The sequence below is a fragment of the Corticium candelabrum genome, chromosome 19 (assembly GCF_963422355.1).
Source record: "Corticium candelabrum chromosome 19, ooCorCand1.1, whole genome shotgun sequence".
In the NCBI taxonomy this organism is placed as follows: domain Eukaryota; kingdom Metazoa; phylum Porifera; class Homoscleromorpha; order Homosclerophorida; family Plakinidae; genus Corticium; species Corticium candelabrum.
In genome coordinates this window covers 3858647-3884492 of record NC_085103.1, presented here as the reverse complement: position 1 = coordinate 3884492, position 25846 = coordinate 3858647, and the positions used below count along the sequence as shown (strand labels likewise).

At 40.9% G+C, this 25846-nt stretch overlaps 4 protein-coding genes across 4 annotated transcripts; 3 read left to right on the top strand and 1 right to left on the bottom strand.

Moving 5' to 3' along the window:
• Window positions 1-2862: 2862 nt before the first annotated feature.
• Window positions 2863-4888, bottom strand: LOC134194609 (uncharacterized). The gene has a single exon (XM_062663552.1). It carries the CDS (start codon window positions 4886-4888, stop codon window positions 2966-2968), a length of 1923 nt encoding a protein of 640 aa, XP_062519536.1. The 3' UTR covers window positions 2863-2965.
• A 1430-nt stretch (window positions 4889-6318) lies between these two features.
• LOC134195161 (uncharacterized) lies at window positions 6319-6906 on the top strand. Its single transcript, XM_062664168.1, has one exon. The coding sequence runs from the start codon at window positions 6329-6331 to the stop codon at window positions 6755-6757; it is 429 nt and encodes a 142-aa protein (XP_062520152.1). The 5' UTR covers window positions 6319-6328; the 3' UTR covers window positions 6758-6906.
• Window positions 6907-9324: 2418 nt separating this feature from the next.
• Window positions 9325-11724, top strand: LOC134194969 (pulmonary surfactant-associated protein D-like). The gene is made up of 13 exons (XM_062663958.1): window positions 9325-9489; window positions 9549-9584; window positions 9691-9744; window positions 9813-9857; window positions 9955-10035; window positions 10091-10144; window positions 10371-10424; window positions 10496-10549; window positions 10625-10687; window positions 10761-10817; window positions 10875-10916; window positions 10975-11050; window positions 11123-11724. The coding sequence occupies exons 1-13, from the start codon at window positions 9370-9372 to the stop codon at window positions 11494-11496; spliced, it is 1110 nt and encodes a 369-aa protein (XP_062519942.1). The 5' UTR covers window positions 9325-9369; the 3' UTR covers window positions 11497-11724.
• Window positions 11725-14763: 3039 nt separating this feature from the next.
• On the top strand, window positions 14764-18013 carry LOC134195031 (collagen alpha-1(X) chain-like). Its single transcript, XM_062664030.1, has 13 exons — window positions 14764-14924; window positions 14981-15016; window positions 16021-16074; window positions 16142-16186; window positions 16292-16372; window positions 16431-16484; window positions 16755-16808; window positions 16880-16933; window positions 17009-17071; window positions 17145-17201; window positions 17259-17300; window positions 17353-17428; window positions 17502-18013. Exons 1-13 carry the CDS (start codon window positions 14805-14807, stop codon window positions 17873-17875), a joined length of 1110 nt encoding a protein of 369 aa, XP_062520014.1. The 5' UTR covers window positions 14764-14804; the 3' UTR covers window positions 17876-18013.
• Window positions 18014-25846: the final 7833 nt, after the last annotated feature.

The window sequence follows — 25846 nt, the reverse complement described above, 5'->3', positions numbered from 1 at the left end:
TTAAGTTAATTGGTCACTATAATTCCAGTATTCATAGTCGTGAGATTAGAGTGTATTTACACGCTTACTTTGATGTAATAAATGTAAGTTAATTCAAATACAAGAACGATTTCCGACAATAACAAATTTACAGATTTCTCAAAAGGGGCCCTTCATCACAGTTGTGTCGTAACATATTGTTCCTTACACGCTGATTACCATTCCGTTATTCCTAAAACTGTATATTTAGCCAGCAATCCATTAAACCGTTGAGACCGTTTCAGACTCACAAAATCGCCCGTTTTGAACTATTTCTTGTCGATTTCTTGCACCTGAAACCGACTTTTGCAATTTATCGCGTTTTCTTGCCTAGAAACAGTCAAAACAGCACTAAACAATGTCTATCTCATCTGTAGACGAAGGCTCGTAGCTAGTCTGAGCTAGGATTTACCGTTTGGAGCATCGAACTTTTTGTGACTATAGTCTAGATAGCTCTTTAAGAGTCTCTGTCTAGTTGAGAAAAACATTGTTTGATCGGGGTATTGATTGATCTAAATTGTTTCTATGCGAGAAAGCGCGATAAATTGCAAAATCGGTTTCAGGCGTAAGAAATCGACAAGAAATCGTCCAAAACGGGAATTTTGTGAGTCTGAAACTGTCGCAACAGTTTACTCGATTATTGGCTAAACATACAGTCTTAGGAATAACGGAATCGTAATCAGCGTGTAAGAAACAATAGCGTTACGACGCAATTCAATAGTGATAAAGGGCCTCTTTTGAGGAATCATGTTAAGAATTTATGATAATGCCCTTCATTGCAGTTGAGTCGTAACATTTTGATCTCTATCGCTGATTACCATTCCGCTATTCCTAAGACTGTATGTTTAGCCAATAATCGAGTAAACCGTTGCAGACTCACAAATTTCGCCCGTTTTGGACGATTTCTTGTCAATTCCTTGTACCTGCATGATACCGACTTTTGCAATTTATCGCGTTTTCTCGCATAGCAACAGTCAAAAAACACTAAACACTAAACAATGTTTATCTCATCTAACTATACGAAGGCTCGTAGCTAATCAGCTAAGATTTACAAATCTTCACAAAATCGCTTCCTTGGAGCATCAAACTTTTGTGGCTAGCTAGGAGCCTTTGTCTACATGAGAAAACATGATTTGATTGCGTATTGATTGATTTAAATTGTTTCTATGCAAGAAACGCGATAAATTGCAAACGTCGGTTTCAGATGCAAGAAATCGACCCAAAACGAACGATTTTGTGAGTCTGAAACGGTCACAACGGTTTACTCGATTATTGCCTAAACCTACAGTCTTAGGAATAACGGAATCGCAATCAGCATGTAAGGAACAATATGTTACGACGCATGTGTGATGAAGGGCCCCTTTTGAAGAATAATTTATCGAAAAAGGCCTTTTATTGCAGTTGCGTCGTAACATTTCGTTCTGCTATCACTGATTACGATTCCGTTATTCTTAAGACTGTATGTTTAGCCAATAATCGAATAAACCGTTGCGACCGTTTCAGACTCACAAGCTAACACGTTTTGGACGATTTCTTGTCGATTTCTTGCACCTGAACCCGACTTCGCAATTTATCGCGTTTTCTTGCCTCGAAACAGTCAAAACAGCACTAAACAATGTCTATACGAAAGCTCCTAGTCACAAATTTAGAAGTCTAGTTTGATGCTCCCACTGTTAGAGGCGATTTTGTGGAAACGGTAAATCCTAGCTGATTACCTACGAGCCTTCGTCTAGCTAGGTGAGATAAACATTGTCTAACGTTGTTTTGACTGTTTCGAGGCAAGAAAAAGGGGAAGAGGCTGGCTGCGCGAGACTACATGTGTAGCGCCAACGAATTTGAGAAACCGAGGCTAGTTTGTCTGCTCGTTTGTATGCCTAACTGTTAGAATAACTGTATTTATGTGTTTAGTTGTTTAATTTGTCCATTAATTAATTCAAACGTTTGTATACTTCGCTTCGTGTAACTATGATAATTAGTTACTGATAATCTATAGTTGCACACTTACTTTGATGCAATAAACTAAACTTTTAAATATAGTTTAACAAAATTAGACGCAGTTGAATTCACATAGCTCGAATTTGCGACTAAAGTCTGGAGTCCGAGGAGTTCCCACGTAAACGCATGCGCAGTAGAAGTAGACAATCACTCTGTATATGGAGAGTCGCGCACGCGCCAAACGGTTCTGCTTTGAATACACACGCGTTAATTAATTAATTAATTAACTATTAACTAAGATTGTAACATACTGGCAATACTTGTACCAATAAAAAACATAATATCATTTATCTAGTCATAACATAAACAACAACCATGCACAACTAAAGGCACAATGTAATTTTAGTTTATTCTGTGCAGTAGACAGCTTACTTTATGAAACAGGACATTCAACTAATTTAGTGTGCAGTGTGTTGACGTTCGTCGCATCATCTTTAATTTCAGTAAATGTGGGCTGTTCATGATGTCATCTGTTTTTGATGCAACCAAAAATGTTATCAGTCGATACAACACGAGAGTGGAGATTTCCTAGAAAAAAATATGAAAATCCGGTGTGACATTAGACATGCATAGTGCATGAACACACACACACACACACACACACACACACACACACACACACACACACACACACACACACACACACACACACACACACATACACACACACACACACACACACACACACACACACACACACACACACACACACACACAAACACACACACACAAACACAGACAGACAGACAAACAGACAAACAGACAAACAGAGAGACATAAAGATAGACAGACAAACAGACAGGCAGACAGACAGACAGACAGACAGACAGACAGAAAGACAGACAGACAGACAGACAGACAGACAGATTTGTTTTATTGTCATCAAACGTCACTACTTACATCACTTGCTGCAGTACTAAAAGTTCTACTCTCCTACTGTTCTTCGTTTTAATTAATGAATAGAACTATGAATGGCTTTGTCCATCTCTAGCTTGTCTTGTCCATCCAAACAATTCAATGAAAGCCTAGATAGCTTTCTTAAAACAACTCTACTGTTACATTTCTGAATAATCACAGAAAATCTTCTTCTCCAATAGCTTCTAAACGCTGCTTCATTTTTCCTTCCCAGCATGTCTTTGGACTTCTTTGCAAGCTCATTTAAAAATTCCTCTGCTTTGGGTCCCCAACGACCAAAGTGTTCGAACACCAGAGGAGTAACAAAAGGCTTAGAACCATCTGGTAATGATTCTTTGCGATACTTTACTTCCTTCCTTGCCTCTCGTTTTGTTGCTGCATATCCACATGTCGTGGACGCTCCCTTGATGGTATCTTTGCTCCAGGGATGAGCCATAGCAACATCTATCTCTTTTGTTGTTCCTGAGTCTACGTCGTAAAATGTGATGTCTGGTCTATCTTCAGTGTGGATGTATCTGTGTCTTGGCTCAATCTGGTGGCATATGAGCAAATCGCTGAGACACTCGCTCCATCCAGAAACTAGGGTGTTGTGCGTCCAGACAGGACCTCCCCCATACTTACATGTAATCAAGTGATATCCTTCTCTGTCCAGCTCTGCTCCACACTCACATTTTACAAGGAGCTGACTGAATGGCAGACAGACACCCAACCTCAGACAAGACGCTAGACGAAATTCATTCTGCTTTAGTGCGTGCTTGTCTGAAGTGGGGACTGTTTCAAGCCATCCTCCCGCCCCTCGTCCTTGCAAGGATCTCATTCTTCCCGCGTCCTTTTCCTCAACTATTCTATTGGTAAATGTTGCTGCTTCCATGCAGGAAATGTCCGTTGATAAACGATGCTGTAGTTTCCTGGGGTTCTTGATCATCTCCTCTAGAGTGTGATATATAACTTCTTCTTCATCGTCCAAGTTTGACTTGGGAGGAAGATTAGACACTGCTTGATACAAGGTTGACCTTATGGTAGAGGAATCATTCTTAGGGCTGCTTTGATAGAGATTTTCTAAGTCTCGACACATTGATGGAAATCTGTTGGGGAGTTCTTTAAGTGAGTGTGCCCATGCTGCCAAAAATGCAGCAGGAGCTGTACCTCGAATTGACGTGAGCCCGAATCCACCGAATTTAATTTTCAGGGATGCTTGTTTCCACTTGGTGTCGTCCAACCGATCCAATCCTATGATGTCAGTGAAAGTCTTTCTGGTAAGGAGGTCATGGATACCCGCAGCTTCTGATACATCCCTGGGAGATATAGTCCTGGCAAGATGATTCATTTTTGGGACGTGGCAATGTCTGAGTAACAGAAGACTGCACTGAGGATCATCAAGATCTTTTAGCTTAGAGCAAAGTGAACTGCCATCCTGTGCTACCCTTGTACAACTTGATTGGATGTAACTAGGTGCGCCTATAGGCGTCCCCAACACATGGACTCCTACTCTTGTAATAGGAACTGTTGTAGCGAAGTGCTCTGGCGCATCTGGGTAATACAGCTTGCATTTCTCGTCTCGTATAGTCAGGCCAACATCTTTGAGGGAGCCTTTTACATCATCAAAGACTGAGATGGAAGATTCAGGCAAACCAACAACATATACGTCATCCAAATACGCCAGCATAGTTGTATCTTGATGACGGTCTTGAACTGAGGCAATGATTGGTTGTAAAGCAATTGAGAACAGGACTGGACCAAGAGGGTCACCCTGGTGAACTCCTTCCTCTGATTGTAGTTTCACTATATCTTTCCCCTTGACATAAATCAAGGTACTCGGACTGTCATACATTTGCCTTACGTGATGGTATATTTCAGGAAACACTTTCATGACCTGACTTAGAATACTGTCTCTCGATACTGAATTGAAGGCATTTTTGACATCGGTACAGAGAACAGACAAGCCTGGGTTATTCTCCATAAGGAATGAAAGGTGATGAACTAAAAGCTCAGCCCCACCAGGTGTTGCAATTCCATGTTGAATTGGCTTGAAGTAAGAAGCAAAAGAACTAGACAGACAGACAGACAGACAGACAGACAGACAGATAGACAGACAGACAGACAGACAGACAGACAGACAGACAGACAGACAGACAGACAGACAGACAGACAGACACACACACACACACACACACACACACACACACACACACAGACACAGACACACAGACACACAGACACGCATACAGACAGACAGAACTTGAAATCTGTATGGACTCGTAATTAGCCTTTAATTGCTATTGTACCATAGTTCATGTTTGAAAATATACTACCATTGACAGACAGACAGACAGACAGATTATTATTGTTACAGATCCTCTACTTGTTACACATCCTAAACTTCTATAATGAACCAGTCCTTCACAGCGAAATGCTCTAAAACATTAGTGGACTTGGATCTGTACATTAAAGCCAAAAAGCTTGTCCATGTCATTCTTTGTTTCTGAAACTCTTGACAACTTTTTGAGGATTACTTTTGCGTTGCATCTTTGAAGAATCAAAGAGAACCGTTTCCTCCAAAAAGTTTTAAATTGTTCTGCACTACGAAAGGGGTCTTCCTCAATACAGCTGCACTGTTTTGAGAGTGTGTGTAAGAAGGCATCGGCTTGCAGGCCCCATCTACCAAAGTGCTCAAACACTAGTGGTATACACTTTGATGACGTCCCTCCTGGTAGAATTTCTCCAGTATACTTATTGGTCTTCTTCTCTTCTCAGACAGACAGACAGACAGACAGACAGACAGATTCATTTATTATCATCAAAACTCTACGTATGTACAGGAAACTTTCAAATATCTACCAGTCCTTCATAACTAAGCAAATTATAACACATTAATGGACTTGGCCTACAACATTGCAGTCAAACATTATGCCACTGTCGTTTGTAGACAGACAGACACACAGACAGACAGACTGACTATCTGGCAAATCCTAAGAAACTTCAAAGCAGACTTTCAAATCAGTTCTTTGCAGACCAACTACAACTTTCATTAAATAACTCTGCTACGGCTAGAGATGCCTCTAGGTTATATTCCCTACAGGGAAAAGGAGCTGGAGCATGGCTAAATGCAATCCCTGCATCACAAGGTTTCGCATTCAAACCCTGCGATTTTCGCTTGGCGTCGCTTGTGAGGCTTGGATTGCCCTTCTCTCTGTCACATTGGTCAGAGGCATGCAACTGCAGTGCACCACTGGATGACAGCGGATACCACCTACTCACATGCAAGACCGGTGGAGGCCCTATTTGGTCTCACGAATCAATTGCTGGGGTGTGGTCTGATTGCCTTAGGAGCCTCCAAATCCACCATCGACGGGAGCCAAGGAACAGATATGTCACTTCAGATTACAGGCCTGACATTGTCATGTTCGATTCTGAATCAGCTTCCAACCTCGACCTGGACATCTCTCTAGCCCACCCTTGGAGTGCGGATGCATTTCCAAGCTCTGCTGATAGAACAGGCGTCGCTGCTAAACAACGTGAGAATAGGAAGGCGGCAAAATACAGCCAACAAAAGCTCCCTGGGACTTCAGTTCTCAAAGCCATCCCCTTGGTATTCGAACATTTCGGTGCATGGGGAGAAGAGGCCAGGAACTTCTTGCGAAAGCTAGCAGCTTTCTCATCAGACGAAGTTGGTCAGCCAAACGCACCGGAATTTGTGGACTTCTGGCGTAAACGTTTTTCAGTGCAGCTGCAAAAGTGCAACGCACGGGTCATTCAGAAGAAATTGAATGTGTTGTGTGGTGGGTGTCAGATTCCCGAGTCACTCAGCACTCAATTCTTTTATCATTAGTGTACTTTTAGTTGTCTCTTTTGCCTCAGAAAATATGTATACACTTACCTATGAACACTATAAAGCATTTAGCTTTAGTCGAGTAGTTTCTGCTGTGATGTATGATAGTGTGATTGTAAGAAATAAATGATGATTGACAGACAGACAGACAGACAGACAGACAGACAGACAGACACACAGACAGACAGACACAGACACAGACACAGACACAGACACAGACAAAGACACAGACACAGACACAGACACAGACACACACAGACACACACACACACACACACACACACACACACACACTTCTTCTTCTTCTTCGCTACTCGTTTTCGAGCTCACGACTCCTCTCCAATACGTATATATAAATACAGTCATCTAAGTTAGTCATTTGTCACTAAGAGAGTTGTCTTTTCGTCTTTTGTGGGCACGCTCATGTGACAAGAGACCAATCCGTGAACGACAATCTCTTTGACATTTACTGCAAATATATTCAGTAGCTGTAATTCCTGACAACAGATTGTGACGCAACTGATTCTTCTCTATCATCTTGTTCACTCGCTTTTCCTCAAAACTCTTTAAACCTGAATTTATCTTTCCTTTCCAGACTACACGCTCTGAAGCCAGCACTTCCCAATTATCTTGTCTAATGTCAACCCTTTGCAGGTTATGTCTAACAGTATCTTTGTATCTCAACTTCTGACCACCAGCTTTTCTTGGAGCATTTGGAAGTTGACCATAAAACACCTGTTTGGGAAATCTTCTGTCATCCATTCTGACGACATGACCGACCCATTTCAGTTGTTGTTTGATCAACATGCATTCAATGCCTGTCAATTCAGCTCTTTTCAGAACCTCAGCATTTGTCACTCTTTCAGTCCAATGAATTCTTAAGATTCGTCGAAGACAACGAAGGTGAAATTTCTCTAGTTCTTGAACGTTTCTTCTGTACAACGGCCAAGACTGCGATCCATACAAAAGTGTTGAGATCACAGCTGCCTTGTACACCTTGAGTTTGGTCTTTACCTGTATACCTCGTTGACTCCACAGTTTTTTTCTGTAATGCACCATATGCTTTGCTTGCCTTCTGCAAACAAGCGATATGAAAAGGAGAGTTAGACGTTGAATAGATTATAGTGAAGGTCACACACACACACACACACACACACACACACACAAACACACACACACACAGACACACACACACACAGACACACACAGACACACACACACACAGACACACACACACACACACACACACACACACACACACACACACACACAGACACACACACACAGACACACAGACACACACACACACACACACACACAGACACACACACACACACACACACACACACACACACACACACAGACACACACACACACAGACACACACACACACACACACACACACACACACACACACCACACACACACACACACACACACACACACACACACACACACACACACACACACACACACACAGACACACAGACACACAGACACACACACACACACACACACACACACACACACACACACACACACACACACACAGACACACACAGACACACACACACACACACACACACACACACACACACACACACACACACACACACACACACACAGGCAGGCAGGCAGGCAGAGAGACAGATATACAGACAGACACAGACACAGACACAGACACAGACACAGACACACACACACACACACACACACACACACACACACACACACACACACACACACACACACACACACAACACAGACAGACAGACAGACAGACAGACACACACACACACACACACACACACACACACACACACACACACACACACACACACACACACACACACACACACACACACACACACGTTGTTTTGAATACTGACACTGCATGGTGTGGCAAAACTGCTAGGTAGCGAGCACCCTTTGCCAATAGGGAGCGACTCCAGTATTCCCAACTCTGTCTAAGTAAAGTTGAATAAGTTATGTGTTGCCCCTCATAATAAACAGACAGACCGACAGCAACCAGGGCTACAACCAAACAGTTGAAGGTAGCGAGAACAATAGCAACATTGCATAGCTACGACACCGTAGATATATCAACAACGTGTGTAAACAATACCCAAACATTACACCTACCTACAGATTTTATCCTTTGCCGCTTGCAGTTTGCTAGCCTGGCAGCAACAAGGCTGGTAATTGTATCAAATAATGGTGCAGTCGCTCGCTGTCCTGATCAGATCAAACACAAAACCATCCAAAGGAATCCAATGGTTAGATACCCATCTGTCTCTGGTTTAGTGCACGTGTGGATAAAGCCTACGCATTGAACTGATCCTCCTCCTTTCTTCCGTCTCCATGCTTGTATAAGCACACTGCGTTCAAAACATGCGGTTTGAGAACCATATTTGGAGACAATTACTAAACTTATGACATACGAAGTTAAATGATTCAAATGGTCGAGGCTATGTTTGCCATATAAGAACTCATTCACACAATGACGTCATTCAGAGCTAAACATTAGGAGGTCGCACGTCCTACAACCGTCAGTTGCCATTCAGTACCAGACCAAGACAGACGATCACAGTACAACAGATTCGGACATAACCATGTCTATAATTCCAGCTTACGTGTCGATGATGATGGCCACCTGTTTGTTGCTCTCCATCTCCTCGAGCACAGCCAACGTCGGTAGCACGGCATGCCCACAACCTGAGAAAGGAGAAATGGTATAATCACTACATCGTATTTTGTATATTTTATGACTTTACTAGTGCTATTTTGCTAGGGTCCTCCCGGCCACTCTGGTAAACCTGGAGTGAGGGTAAGGTTAGATTTATTGCGCTAAAACTTATTACATGTATTTGAAATTTTGGAAAAAATATTGCAAATCTATTTCTATCGAATTGGCACACGTGTATTTTATCAAGGGCCACAACGGGGCTAAAGGCAGCCAAGGAGTTGCAGGATCTAAGGGTACAAAGGTGTGTAAGTGATGCAGTCTCTTCACACTGCAATAGGATATACTAAATGCATTTGAGCTTCTACAAAGGGAGACAAAGGAGAAATGGGAAAATCAGGTCCTCAAGGCAAACAGGTACTAGTAATTAATCATTATTTCTTTATTATTTTGCCTGATGAGAATTGTTAACTAATTGATACAACTGAAATATTAATTAATGATATTGTTTCAGGGTCCAGCTGGAGTCGTTGGTCCACCTGGTAAGCAGGGCGTTACTGGCTCCCAAGGCTCACCTGGAAACACTGGGATTCAGGTTTCTCATGATAGATAAGACAATTAAGTATTGGTTACAATTAGTTGTGTTCCAGGGTCCGCAAGGTTTTCAAGGTCCACCAGGCGCAAAGGGTGAAAAAGGCATCAAAGTATATACATACATGCTTACAGAATATATATATATATATATATATATATATATATATATATATATATATATATATACATTATTGTGCCATACTTTTGATTATTATAATTTCCAAATTACAGTTACGTTGAACAAATATTTATCGTGTTATTACAAACTTGCTGTCAGTTTTCAGATATCGGTTGCTCATTTTTGTTGCCAATATGTTCTGTTTCCATTTTTACTAGGGGGGAAACGGTGATGCTGGACCAAGGGGATTGGAAGGAACAGACGGAACTCCCGTACGTACACCTAATTTAAAGTATTAATTAATAGTTAAACATTTGTAAAGTATGTCTTTCACTTGAGATAGGGTCCTCCAGGCCATCCTGGCGTACAAGGTGCGCCTGGACAAAGAGGTCACAAAGTAGGTAGACACTACCAGTCATGTGACTAATAAAGTAAAGACTTGTAAGCTGATGATTGAAGTATTTTGTAACAGGGAGAACGAGGATTTTCTGGCTTTAAAGGAGAACAAGGACCTCAAGGTATTGCCGGTCCAGAGGTAAATTTCACACTAAATTATATATATAATTAGTTTAACAAAATATAATGATTTTATCTAAACATGTCTGCAGATGACTGATGCTACTCTTCAACGTTATTTTAAGCCCGTTGCAACTTTGCAAAAAGAGGTATGTAAACACAAACTATAGAAACGCAGTAGAGCACGTTGTGAATTGTTTGTATAGGTTGAAGACTTGAGAAACAAATTTGAAACAATCATGCGCTCGGTATAGATGGATGTAAAATGTTTTTTGAAACAGACGATTTACATAAATATTGTTTTAGTTTAATGCATGCTGTATTGAAGAAAAACCTGCTGCTCATCTGTACGGGAATGGCGGGTACGTTTCTCTTTCAAGCGGTGAGTTTCAGTTGGTGACGAGAGCACGTGTGTCTATGCAATGAGATACAATAAAAATTTGTATGAATGCAGGTACTCGTGTTACCTACTGGTCAACTAGTACATCACCTGCAGGTTTTCTTCGAGGAGGAACTGTCTACAATAATGGATACATTACAGTTCCACGTGACGGATTGTATTATGTATATTCTCAATTTTGGTATGACCGAAGTTCAGGAAGCAGTCAAAATTGGTGTTCATTTTACATCAAGTTGAACAACAGCAACAATATTGGCAGAGCTATTCACTACCGGCAAAACCCTGGTGGTCACGACGAAAGTCAATACACAGGAATAACGGTTATGCTGACAGCTAACGACCGGCTTTCTGTGACAGTGGGACATACGTGCTACTATGACTTTTACACATACGACATGGCATTTTTTGGAGCTTTCTACATTGGTTAACTCTTAATTAAAACATTCAATGAAAGCAGTGCAGTCGCTGTCTCTCTCTATGACAATGCGCGCGCGTTTTTCTCTTTCAATTACTAATTGCTGTTACGTCCAATGTCTCTGTTTGCATATTTATGGTAGAATTAACTTCACACATAATAATTATTGCGGTACCGGCGCCAACATCTGTACCTTAGTCATTATCCTACGATATAGTATAAACTGTAGTAAACTCAAAACGTATGCATACTCGATTGTATGGTAACACCTACTGTATATTGGATCAAAAACTATAATAAAGAATTCTGTCACCATGCACCGCCTATGCGCACTCGTGCTAGCGTCATCCACTGTACCAACATCAAATCTGACATATCTACTAACTAACCTGCATATCAACGTATACTTGAAAGAACACGAACTAGAATTGTAGCATAAGCATTGATTCACGCAGAGATAGCAAGACCGTAATTTGTAATTAAATTAATTAACGAAGCAACTAAACCTACTGAATATACTAAAATATTTTGACGACTTGGCTTCACGTACCTTACACTAAGTTATAGTCGAGTTGTTTTAGACTACACTGACTGAAGATGCGATTAACCCGTGCTGTAGCATCCGTCGTGACCGCAAGTAGTGAGAGGGAAAGCGGTCTGGAAACGCAAGGCTAGTTGTTGTACACGGTACATACCACATATATCAAATTTTATCGGCGAATAAACATCAAACGATGCCAAAAGCCACACAAGCAGTGTACAGGTGCAGACACCGCTCTATACAGTTGCTCGTTTGTCGTGTCTCCACACTAGCTTCTCCAGACAGACAAACAGTTTATCGAAAAAGAACCGCACGTTTACGCGGAGTCGTGTAGAGACGCACTCACACGTCTATACGTGTTGCACAAATGCAGTCAATCCGTGTTTGGCTCGACGTCGCAGCCAAGAACGGCGAGACGTAATTAATGAAGCGCGTTATAGAGACCGTTGAACGTGCTTGTTGTGATTATCCAATTACAAGAGAGTATGCAAACCGTGTCGTCACAGCCCATCTCTGCGTCATGCCGTCGTATAAGTTGAGATTAACTAAGCACAGATTCCGCATATTTGGTCGGCGATAAAATTCAACACAGTGACGTCATTCAAAGCTGCACCTTTAGGAGGTCACCCGTCTTACAACTGTCAGTTGTCATTCAGTACCAGACCAAGACAGACGATCACAGTACGACAGATTTGGCCAAAACCATGTCTATAATTGCAGCTTACGTGTCGATGATGATGGCCACCTGTTTGTTGCTCTCCATCTCCTCGAGCACAGCCAACGTCGGTAACACGGCATGCCCGCAACCTGAGAAAGGAGAAATGGTCTAATCACTGCACCGTATTCCAGGATTTCATTAGTGCTATTGATTCTATTCTAGGGTCCTCCCGGCCACTCTGGGAAACCTGGAGTGAGAGTAAGTGTGAGTAGTAGTGATAGGTAATGGACAGATCTGATGACATGAATTTTAGTAACATATCTTTAGTAATATTTTTTTGAAAAATAAGTTCCTACCTTTGAGTGCAACACAGCACTCTCATTGGCAGCTTCATGCATGCACGTCGTGCGTCAAACGGAGTGTCATGTACACGGCACATCACAAGTTGGGATTGTCAGTAAGCTGGAGCGAGCTACATATTCCCGATGTAGCTGCTCGATGTCATATGTTCGACATCACCCACTTTCTAGGGATTTCTTCTTGATCGATTTTGAACAAACAATTAACTGGAGCTTGTATTGTGCTACTCCAGCTCGAAGTCTTTTAGCAATTCTGTAAACCGTTATAATATTTTTGCCATCTAATCAAAGTATAGTACGACTTCTAATTGCTGACGGTTTAACTAACAAATCATGCTTTTCTGGATTTCATCAGTACCCCCTCTCCGTCCCGCATGTTGATGCAGAGATATTGATTTGGTAAAACGCATACACGTTTACACATTAGTCTGACGCATTCACACACGTGTGCGTAAATACAGTCATGCAATCAACTCGTTCTTGTGTTCTTGTTCGACGCTACATACAGACCGAAATAGCGAGATGCACGGTGACGCTTTGACCGGAACGTTTATAGCTATCCAATTTACGAGAGATTATAACCCCGGTGTCGTCAACACCAAGCGTCGTGTCGTCATATAATGTGACTTGAGGAGAGAGATGGCGTCAGCTAAAAAAATTAGGCACATATATTAGTTACTCGTATTTGTGCATGTGTGAAGTACGTACGAGCAGTTTTACTAGTTGAACCGCTAACAGACGTACAGGGTAGCTATTGCTGGACAAGCCAAGCATGTAAACACGAAACAAGTGGTGTGTGGTCATTTCGCATAATTTGGCGGATACTAGTTCCATACATCGACTTCTTGTATCTTAGGCACTTCTTAGATTTGATGTATACTGTATTAGTAGGAACTTCGGTCTGTACTATTAACCGTTCAGCGAGCGACCACGTTCACCCTTCGACTCAAGGTGGTCTGTCAGCAGTAAGAATTTCTCATAATAATCAGCATCTACCCGGCGAATCCTTGCTGGAACTCGTCCAACCGACCGTAACATGTTGCATCCTCGTCCCTAATTGTAGTTGATCTATTGTCTACTCAACCAGAGTGCAAAAGAACAACCCACGCACTGATCACCCTATCATGGTGTATCAGTGGCGTCGCTACTCATCTGCCTGGGGAGATCATGGCCCAACAATATTAGTAGGTGCGACCTTTAGAATTTAGACAATAGAAAACGTTTCGTAAAAGTTAAAACCGCAGCAGCTTGCCTCCCAATTTTGAGGTTCATCGACGCTCGCCATCATCCTGTGCTAATCACTAATCATGTAAATTACAAGTACACATACATATAGTATGAACACTCCTACAGTTCTAGTTGCTACCCATACAAAAAGACTCCAACGGTAGCGTAGCAGCTGGGTCAGGTCGTTGGCGGAGAACAAGTGAACGTAACTGGTAAATGACCGAGATTAGATCGGAGACTCCATTGTCAATACCTTCGTCTCCCACGCCATAACCATAACCATACCACACACCGTTCCAATTTCAAACATGCACTTTGAAAGACCATACTTGGACACATCTGCTAAACTAATGACGTATACAGATTTGAAGGAATTCAAACGGTCAAGGCTATGTTCACCATATATGAACAAATTCAACACAGTGACGTCAATCACAGTTACACATTATAGGGGGTCACCCGTCTTACAACCGTCAGTTGTCATTCAGTACCAGACCAAGACAGACGATCACAGTACGGCAGATTTGGACTAAACCATGTCTACAATTGCAGCTTACGTCTCAGTGATGATGGCCACCTGGTTGTTGCTCTCCATCTCCTCGAGCACAGCCAACGTCGGTAGCACGGCATGCCCGCAACCTGAGAAAGGAGAAATGGTATAATCACTGCATCGTATTCTAGGATTTCATTAGTGCTATTGATATTATTCTAGGGTCCTCCCGGCCACTCTGGAAAACCTGGAGTGAGAGTAAGTGTGAGTACTATTGCTATGTAATGGACAGATCTGATGGCAAGAATTTTAGTAACATATAATTCTTATTCATATTTTTTGCACAATAACTTGCTACTTTTGAGTGCAACACAGCACTCATTGGCAGCTGCATGCACGCGCGTCGTGTGTCAAACGGAGTGTGTACATGAAACATAAAGGGGAGGAACCGGCGACGAGAGCCTACAGTACACACGACAAGTTGGGATTGTAAGTAAGTAAGCTACAGCGCGCTACATATTACCGATGCAGCTGCTCGATGTCATCTGTTCGACATATTTCACTGTATAGGTAGGTATATAGGTATTTCTTCTCGAGCAGTCTCGCACAAATCGACTTTCTGACTAAACTCATTAAGCCATGCAGCGCGTGGTCTACTCCGCTCCCACACGTTTCTATCGACCACACGCCACACGCTTGCTAGTCTGACACACCAGCTACTTCTGAGGCAATGATAAACTCTTGCCACATTCTTATCTTCAAACAATTTATTAACTAGTAGCCACCTTTTATTTTAGAACAAAACGTAATTAAATATTATAGAATAAAAGAAGCTAGATTAGGTAGGCCTATGGGATAAGAGCTGTAAAATACAAGTTAGACTGGCACACCGTTCATTACAATATCATGCATTAATAAATATAAATGTTAAAATAGTTGCTGTTTCTAACAAACTGTGTATTAACAACGTACTACATATATAGACTGTATATTCAAATTTATAAATTATTTAACTACCAAAGTTTCTTAGAGCTGATTATTTTAAATTAAAAATTTTCAAACTACAATTTAATTTATTGTCTAATACATATAAATGCACCATCACATTTAATCGAGCTACAGTTGATAAAGTACTTCAACCAAACCAATAAATTACATTTATTAACTAAATATATTATATTAGTATAAATATATTAATTAAAATGCTCCAAGCAGTCTATTTTTATCTATATTGTCAAAGTAAATTAACATATTTCGTCAAGGGTCACAACGGGATGAAGGGCAGCCCAGGAATTGCAGGATCTAAGGGTACAAAGGTGTGTAAGTGATGCAGTACGTTTACACAACAATAACTAAGTGAAATGTATTTGGGCATGTATGAAGGGAGACAAAGGAGAAATCGGAAAATCAGGTCTTCAAGGCAAACAGGTACCAGTTATTTTATCACTTATTCTCTCTCATTATTGTCTTGTCCAATGATAAAATTGTCACCCAATGAATACAACTAAATATTAATTAGTGATATTTTTAAAGGGTCCAGCCGGCGTGGTTGGTCCACCTGGTAAGCAGGGCGTGACTGGCTCCCAAGGCTCACCTGGAAACACTGGAATTCAGGTTGTCATAATAGATAAGACAATCAAGTATTGGTTACAATTAGTTGCCTGTGTTGCAGGGTCCACACGGTTTTCGAGGTCCACCAGGCGCAAAGGGTGAAAAAGGCATCAAAGTATATACATACATGATCAGAGCAAAGACATATATATATATATATATATATATATATATATATATATATATATATATATATATATATATATATATATATATATATATACACACATACATACATTAATATGGCACACTTTTGGTTAAGATAATTTCCAAATTATAGTTACATTGAACAAATATTTATGGTTTTATTAGAAACTTGCTGTCAGTTTTCAGATATCGGTTGCTCATTTTTGTTGTCAAAATGTTTTGTTTCCATTTTTACTAGGGGGCAAATGGTGATGCTGGACCAAGGGGATTAGAAGGAACAGACGGAGCTCCCGTACGTACACTTAACTTAACATATTAATTAATAGTTAAACATTTGTAAAGTATGTCTTTCACTTGAGATAGGGTCCTCCAGGTCATCCTGGCGTACAAGGTCCGCCTGGACAAAGAGGTCACAAAGTAGGTAGACACTACCAGTCATGTGACTAATAAAGTAAAGACTTGTAAGCTGATGATTAAAGTATTTTCTAACAGGGAGAACGAGGATTTTCTGGCTTTAAAGGGGAACAAGGACCTCAAGGTATTGCCGGTCCAGAGGTAAATTCCACACTAAATTATATATATAATTACTTTAATAAAATAAAGTGATTGTAACTAAACATGTCTGCAGATGACTGATTCTACTCTTCAACGTTATTTTAAGCCCGTTACAACTTTGCAAAGAGAGGTATGTAAACACAAACTATAGAAAAGCTGTAGTGCACGTTGTGAATTGTTCGTATAGATTGAAAACTTGAGAAACAAATTTGAAACAATCATGCGCTCGGTATAGATGTAAATAATTTTTGAAACAGACGAAGTACATAAATATTGTTTAGTTTAATGCATGCTGTATTAAAGAAAAACCAGCTGCTCATCTGTACGGGAGTGGCAAGCACGTTGCTCTTTCAGGCGGTGAGTTTCAGTTCGTGACGAGAGCACGTGTGTCTATGCAATGAATTACAATAAAAATTTTGTATAAATGCAGGTACTCATGTTACCTACTGGTCAACTAGTACATCACCTGCAGGTTTTCTTCGAGGAGGAACTGTCTACAATAATGGATACATTACAGTTCCACGTGACGGATTGTATTATGTATATTCTCAATTTTGGTATGACCGACGTTCAGGAAGCAGTCAAAATTACTGTTCATTTTACATCAAGTTGAACGACAGCAACAATATTGGCAAAGCTATTCACTACCGGCAAAACCCTGGTGGTCACGACGAAAGTCAATACACAGGAATAACGGTTGTGCTGACAGCTAACGACCGGCTCTCTGTGACAGCGGGATATACGTGCAACTATGACTTTTACTCAGGCAGCATGGCATTTTTCGGAGCTTTCTACATTGGTTAACTCTAAATTAAAACATTCAATGAAAGCAGTACAGTCGCTGTCTCTCTCTATGACAATGCGCGCGCGTTTTTCTCTTTCAATTACTTATTGCTGTTACGTCCAATGTCACTGTTTGCATGTTATTATAGAATTGACTTCACACATAATAATTATTGCGGTACCGGCGCCAACGTCTGCACGTTAGTCATTATCCTACGATATAATATAAACTGTAGTAAACTCAAACGTATGCATACTCGATTGTATGGTAACACCTACTGTATATTGAATCAAAAAACTATAATAAGGAATTCTGTTACCACCGCCTACGCGAACTCGTGCTAGCGTCATCCACTGTACCAACATCAAATCTGGCATATCTACTAACTAACCTGCATATCAACGTATACTTGAAAGAACACGAAATAGGATTGTAGAATAAGCATTAATTCACGCAGAGATAGCAAGACCGTAATTTGTAATTAAATCAATTAATGAAGCAACTAAACCTACTGAATTTACTAAAATATTTTGACGACTTGGCTTCACGTACCTTACACTAAGTTATAGTCGAGTTGTTTTTAGACTACACTGACTGAAGATGCGATTAACCCGCGCTGTAGCATCCGTCGTGACCGCAAGTAGCGATAGAAAAGCGGTCTGGATACGCAAGGCTAGTTGTTGTGCACAGTACATACCGCATATATCAAATTTTAATCGGCGAATAAACATCAACCGATATCAAAAGCCACACAACCGGTGTACACGTGCAGACACCACTCTATACAGTTGCTCGTTTGTCGTGTCTTCACTCTAGCTTCTGCAGGCGGACAAACAGTTTATCGAAAAAGAACCGCACGTTTACGCGGAGTCGTGTAGAGGCGCACTCACACGTTTATACGTGTTGCACAAATGCAGTCAATCCGTGTTTTGGTCGACGTCGCAGCCCAGAATGGCTCCTCCACAACAGCAGACTCTCTTTGACAAGCTCATGGCGATGCGCGCTATAAAGAACCCGGACAAAGCCCGGATGTTAAGCAGAGATGCTAAGTAGGAGAAAATCTATCACAAATACACCCTATGAAAATGATACACATACCTGAATAGAGCAGAAATCTTTCGTTCAGTTCTTTAGACTACAAATATTTGCGCATGCGTACAAAATAAAAATATAAAAGAAATCCGTGCAGAGCCGAAAATCGGTGCGCGCGCTCCTTTCAAACAAATATTTTTTCTTGTGGCCTTAGTTTCTTTTTTGTGCGTTCAGCTCATTTTGACGAGTTGCGCTACCTTGAGGAGTTCAAATTTTGTATGAAAAAACGTCAAATGCGCTCGTCAGCGAAACGGAGGTAAAAATCGATCCATCACATTGTTGTACCTCGTGTAGCGAATCGTCGTGCCAAGTGTTTTGGTTCTACGCTTTAGTTTTGCCAACTTAATAGAAGAAGAAGGCTCGTAGTGGCGTCCGTATGTATACTGTCTTCGCGCAAGGGTCGAGTGCGCCGGAATTTCTCGTCAAGTTGCAAGGTTGATTGGAAACATGCAAGTGAGCTAGACATAAACTACAGACACTGTTTCTACACTTTAGAGACGAATAGAGCTAGTCATGTTGTACCGTCGCTTCTGACTAGGAGGAAACGAGGAAACGAATACCGGAAGTGAAGGGTTACTGAAGAATGCACGTCGATTTAAAGGTGAAGCCAGGAGTTTTGAATATTGTCACTTTGCAGACGTAGCAGTAGATGATGAAATGAAATTATAAAGGAAAGAGTTCATAGAAATAATGTTTTTCATAAAATCGGTCTGTGTAGGAAATCAGGCCCTTTAATTAACTGACGTACATCTGTCGGGTTTGCTCTGAGATAGCGCCCAGATACCCAACTTGGTTCATATGAATTTCCAAGCGAAGGCGGAGCTAGCAGCCTAGCGCATATCTCCGGAATGCTCCTTTAAGTTGACTTCACACACAATAACTATTGCGGTACGGGGGAAGGGGGCAACATCTGTACATGTTAGTCATTATCCTGCGGTACAGTATAAACTGTATGTAAGTATGCGGCTGGTCTAGATTCATACTCTAGACATGCCTAGCCTCGTAACCAGGCCCTCTTGCGCGCTCTAGCCTCGAATTTTCAGACCAATGTAGCGCCAATTACAAAATCAGCCGTGTGTTACCCCTGTTTGTTACTGAAGCAAAAGAGAGGTCCGGAACGCTTGTTTATAGGAAATGCAGTATAAAAAGTGGAACAAATTAGTCCTACCATGTCACGAGAAAAGGAAACTAGCTATAGATATCCACTATCAGAGGGGAATACCCTACTTTTGATTGTGCAAGTCAAACATTTTTTACTCTAGATTGCGTAGCAAGCCAGTAAGATACTGCTCCATAGAGAAATTTTGTTCCCTGGATGTTCAAACGGCACCGTACGATCTCTACGCTGCAGAGAGTGATGAGAAATTGGCTAGAAATACGTAGAAACATGTCTAAACATGTCTTAAAAGTTGATTTTAGCACTAGACGTCGAGATTCTATGCTCAAAATCTCTACAGAGTGTCTAAATTTGCTCGCAAAATGACGATCTAGCGTGTTTCGGGCATCCGAAACTAGAGGGCGTGACTTCACTCAACTCTGACGACTAGCACGGCTACGCACGAAACACGACGACGCTGCCCATACGATTGTTTGGAAGATGAGGTGTTAGGCTACTGTAACAAATAGATTCGGTCTGTGCTTTGGTAGCTCTACACGAGAGGCCATCCGAAACTAGAGGTATTTGTCCGGGTCTAGAGGTAGGGCGTGGTCAACGTTTAATCGAGCCTCCTTCTCGCTAGAACAAGCCAAATCCATTGATTGTCACGAATCACGAATAGTTACCTAACGTCTCTACGTTGTCGTATATTTCATCCTTAGGCAATTGCGTTGGACCAAGATGTCGCGTCCGAATCTAGCCGTTATCCGAAACTAGATACGGGACTCTATGCAAAAGTTCCTTTGCTTGTATACATCGCACGATAATATATCTAGACTGCTCGAAAACCCTCCTACGATTTCTACTTGTACAGAACTTTTCTACGAGATCATCAATTCTCTTTTCTAACTTGTTGCGAATTGGCTGGCCCGACCTCTTAGTCTAGACAGAGACGGCTATATTTACAAGCGATGTTCTATACTGTAATTAATTAAAGAAATCTGTCACCACTGCGTATACGCGCACTCGTGCATGTGCTGGCGTCGTATATATACCAACATCAAATCTGGCATATCTACTAACTTACCTGCGTATATACACATATAAACGTTTACTTGAACAAAACACGAAAAAGGTATTATCATAGAATAATAAGCAATTAATTAATTCGCGCAGAGATAGAAAAACCGTAGGCTGCAATATAACTAATGAAACTACTAAACCTACTAAATTTTTACTAAAATGCATACACTGCATGATGCAAGTCGTCCTAGTATTCTGCACCATCCATTTTTGGCAGCCGACATGGCCAAGAGACCAGTAAGTACGTATACCCCTGCACTTCTGTAGTTAATCTAGACTCCTATATATGCATATTTAATTTAGGAATGCGGATAACGTACAAGCGGAGAACAACCACAGCAAAAGTCTTCCCTGTGTACGCGTGCTGCTGCAGACTTTTCCCAAGGGCTGGCTACACAAGAGTTTCTTGTTTTTGTCCGTACATACGCACAACACTTTCCGACGTCATCAGGGCTAGATTTTACGTAATACATGACGTCGTCTCAGACCACTGCGTCTGGGATACTCGATACTCGAGTCACTTGTCCCAACGAGTATCCGATTTATGGAACGTTATGGATCTCAAACGAATGCTGACGCGCTTGAGAACGATGTGAATCGTCTTCCTGATGAGCAACCAAGTTGACAGTCTACTAGTTCTACCGTTCACACTGACCGCGGGATCAAATACAAACGCCATACTCTACTGCCTGTAGTATTGATCACTTCCTTGTGCATCATAATTGAGCTGCCTTGTTTGCTCTGCTGCTTGCTATCAGGCTGTCTTCCGGAATTTCCGGAAACGCCCGTACAACGTACGGCCGTAGGTGTAGACTCAAGTGTAATTACTTGTTGCAGGTGTTGACGACTGGTGCGCGGCGGATACTCGGTGGAGAGTTGATGTACATTATTTTGGACGGACGTTTTACTTCCATGTGTTGGCTTCACGCAGACATCAATGCGTGCACGCTGGCCAGCATAGCATCCACTCTGCTGTTGATTGTGTCCAGTTCTTTTCTATTACTGGATATACTGGGTGCATTGGATTTTGTTGAGCGCCCATTTGTGACGAAAGTTGCGCTGTTTGTTGATGGCCTGCTGTTTGAGCAGCTGTTGTTCATCTTTGTGGGCGCCTTCTCTTACACACTCGTGCAGTGGATTCAAACTGTGGTGGACTGGCCTTATATCACACTGGACGATGACAAACATGTGTGTCCTGAATCGGATGATTGCAGTATACCTGTACATGTTCACTATTGTGCTATGACACTGATGGTCATTTTCATCACGAACTTGTGTCTGTTGGTATGTATACTGACTTTGTACTGTATATGCATGCATGGCTCACATAGTATTTGATTTGTTTAGAGCTTGCAGTTCTTCAGAATCAAGAAGGCTCTTGCGTGTATTGAACTAGTAAATGATGCTGGTTGATGTGCAAGGCAACTGGTGTTGTAAATAGGTTGAATGTTGTTAGAGAATTTGCATACATTAATTAATTGTATATACTGTATTTCTGAGAATTCATCACGTGACAATTAACCAACTTAGTTGTTCTCTTGACGCGTCCTTTTTAGACATAGAAGTGTCGTCGAGGTGCACTCTCAATAAAGACATTGCTACTCGTGTGAGTCTATTTACAGTTCAACATTTTGTACAGATTAGTGTCGTCATGGGATTGGAAGATTCTCATATTGATTTTATTTGTTCTATTTCTAACTGCAGTTAATACTAACTATATATTGACGTTTTTTCAAATATATCACTCGCTAAAAAATTGTGCTAGATCACGTGATTACGTTAACTAGACCAACGTACTGCGCAGGCGTGTAGCACACGTGGTTTCCATCTATGCCATCCATCTGTATGATGTATAGGGTCTGGCTACGTAAGACTATACACGTATTTTAAAAATAAATTTCCACTACTACTTTTAGTAGTACGATAAGACAAATGTGTATATCCGGGAGATCAAGCAATGTCACGTGATATTTGCCAATTTTATTTTAACTGGCATTATTCATCATAAATTAATTAAAGAACTTATAAAGACTGTCCACACAATGGCATGTATTTCACTGCTATCTCTAACTATATATTACTTAGGCGTAGTTTATTAATTAATTAATTATTTAATTAATTAATTAAATAAGTTAATTGGGCACTATAATTCCGGTATCCACAGCCGTGAGATTATCGTGTAATGTACACGCTTACTTTGATGTAATAAATGTAAGTTAATTAAAATACAAGAACGATTTCCGACAATAAAACAAACTTACCGATTCCTCAAAAGGGGCCCTCCATCACAGTTGCGTCGTAACATATTGTTCCTTACACGCTAATTACCATTCCGTTATTCCTAAAACTGTATATTTAACCAATAATCCATTAAACCGTTGAGACAGTTTCAGACTCACAAAATCGCCCACTTTGGACGATTTCTTGTTGATTTCTTGCACCTGCAACCGACTTTTGCAATATATTGCGTTTTCTCGTCTAAAGACAGTCAAAACAGCACTAAACAATGTCTATCTCATCTATAGACGAAGGCTCATAGTTAGAGACTGAGATAGGAGTTACCGTTTGGAATTGGAGCATCGAACTTTTTGTGACTCTATTAGCTTTAGGACTAGGAAGCCTTTGTCTAGTTGAGAAAACATTGTTTGATCGGGGTATTGATTGATCTAAATTGTTTCTATGTGAGAAAACGCGATAAATTGCAAAATCGGTTTCAGGCGTAAGAAATCGACAAGAAATCGTCCAAAACGGGCAATTTTGTGAGTCTGAAACGGTCGCAACAGTTTACTCGATTATTGGCTAAACATACAGCCTTAGGAATAACGGAATCGTAATCAGCGTATGGATAAGAAACAATATGTTACGACGCAATTCAACAGTGATGAAGGGCCCCTTTTGAGGAATCATGTTAGAATTTATGCTAATGCCCTTCATTGCAGTTGAGTCGTAACATTTCGATCTCTATCGCTGATTACCATTCCACTATTCTTAAGACTGTATGTTTAGCCAATAATCGAGTAAACCGTTGCAGACTCACAAATTTCGTCCGTTTTGGACGATTTCTTGTCGATTTCTTGAACCTGCATGAAACCGACTTTTGCAATTTATCGCGTTTTCTCGCATAGAAACAGTCAAAAAAACACTAAACACTAAACAATGTTTATCTCATCTAACTATACGAAGGCTCGCTGCTAATCAGCTAAGATTTACAAATCTTCACAAAATCACTTGTTTGGAGCATCAAACTTTTTGTGACTAGCTAGGAGCCTTTGTCTACATGAGAAAACCATGGTTTGATTGCGTATTGATTGATTTAAATTGTTTCTATGCGAGAAACGCGATAAATTGCAAAAGTCGGTTTCAGATGCCAGAAATCGACCCAAAACGGGCGATTTTGTGAGTCTGAAACGGTCGCAACGGTTTACTCGATTATTGCCTAAACCTACAGTCTTAGGAATAACGGAATCGTAATCAGCATGTAAGGAACAATATGTTACGACGCATATGTGATAAAGAGTTCCTTTTGAAGAAACCTGTCTAGAATAATTCCTCGAAATGGGCCCTTTATTGCATTTGCATCGTAACATTTCGTTCTGCTATCACTGATTACGATTCCGTTATTCCTAAGACTCTATGCTTAGCCAATAATCGAGTAAACCGTTGCGACCGTTTCAGACTCACAAAATCGCCCGTTTTGGACGATTTCTTGTCGATTTCTTGCACCTGAAACCGACTTTTGCAATTTATCCCATTTTCTTGTCTCGAAACCGTCAAAACAGCACTAAACAATGTCTATACGAAAACTCCTAGTAACAAATTTAGAAGTTTGATGCTCCTAACTGGCGATTTTGTGGAAACGATAAATCCTAGCTGATTACCTACCAGCCTTCGTCTAGATGAGATAACATTGTTTAGTGCTGTTTTGACTTTTTCGAGGCAAGAAAACGGGATAAATTGCAAGCGTCGGTTTCAGACGCAAGAAATCGTCAAGAAATGATGACCAAGACGGACGTCGTCATTTTGAAAGTCTGAAACGGTCGCAACGGATTACTCGACTGCTGGCTAAACATTCAGTCTTAGGAATAACGGAATCGTAATCAGCGTGTAAGAAATCATATGCTAAGACGCAACTGTGATGAAGCGCCCCTATCGAGATATCAGCCCGTGTAGTGCCAACGAATTTGGGAAACCGATGCTAGTTTGTTTGCTCGTTTGTATGCCTAACTGTTAAAATAAGTGTAGTTGTGTGTTTAGTTGTCTAATTTGTCCATTAATTAAGTCAAACGTTTGTATATTTCGTTTCGTGTAACTATGATAATTAGTTACTGATCATCTATAGTTGCACCCTTACTTTGATTCAATAAACTAAATATTTTAAATATATTTTAATGAAATTAGACGCGGTTGAATTCACCTAGCTCGAATTTGCGACTAAAGTCTGGAGTCCGAGGAGTTCCCACAAAACACATGCGCAGTAGAAGTGCACGATGCCACCATCACTCTGTATTTGGAGACTCGCGCACGCACCAAACGGTTCTGCTTCTGGATACACAAACGTTAATTAATTAAATAATTAATTATTACTTAATATTGTAACATACTGGCAATACTTGTACCAATAAAAAGAAATAATATCATTTATCTAGTTAAAACACAAACAACAAACAGGCACAACTAAAGGCACAATGTAATGTTAGTTCATTCTGTGCAGTAGAGAGCT

Coding starts and splice junctions, on each gene's coding strand:
- LOC134194609 (XM_062663552.1), bottom strand. CDS start 4,888: ATGGAGAATAACCCAGGCTTGTCTGTTCTCTGTACCGATGTCAAAAAT.
- LOC134195161 (XM_062664168.1), top strand. CDS start 6,329: ATGTTCGATTCTGAATCAGCTTCCAACCTCGACCTGGACATCTCTCTA.
- LOC134194969 (XM_062663958.1), top strand. CDS start 9,370: ATGTCTATAATTCCAGCTTACGTGTCGATGATGATGGCCACCTGTTTG. Junction 9,585..9,690: donor CTGGTAAACCTGGAGTGAGG/GTAAGGTTAGAT, acceptor TATTTTATCAAG/GGCCACAACGGGGCTAAAGG. Junction 10,550..10,624: donor CTGGACAAAGAGGTCACAAA/GTAGGTAGACAC, acceptor ATTTTGTAACAG/GGAGAACGAGGATTTTCTGG.
- LOC134195031 (XM_062664030.1), top strand. CDS start 14,805: ATGTCTACAATTGCAGCTTACGTCTCAGTGATGATGGCCACCTGGTTG. Junction 14,925..14,980: donor AACCTGAGAAAGGAGAAATG/GTATAATCACTG, acceptor ATATTATTCTAG/GGTCCTCCCGGCCACTCTGG. Junction 16,934..17,008: donor CTGGACAAAGAGGTCACAAA/GTAGGTAGACAC, acceptor ATTTTCTAACAG/GGAGAACGAGGATTTTCTGG.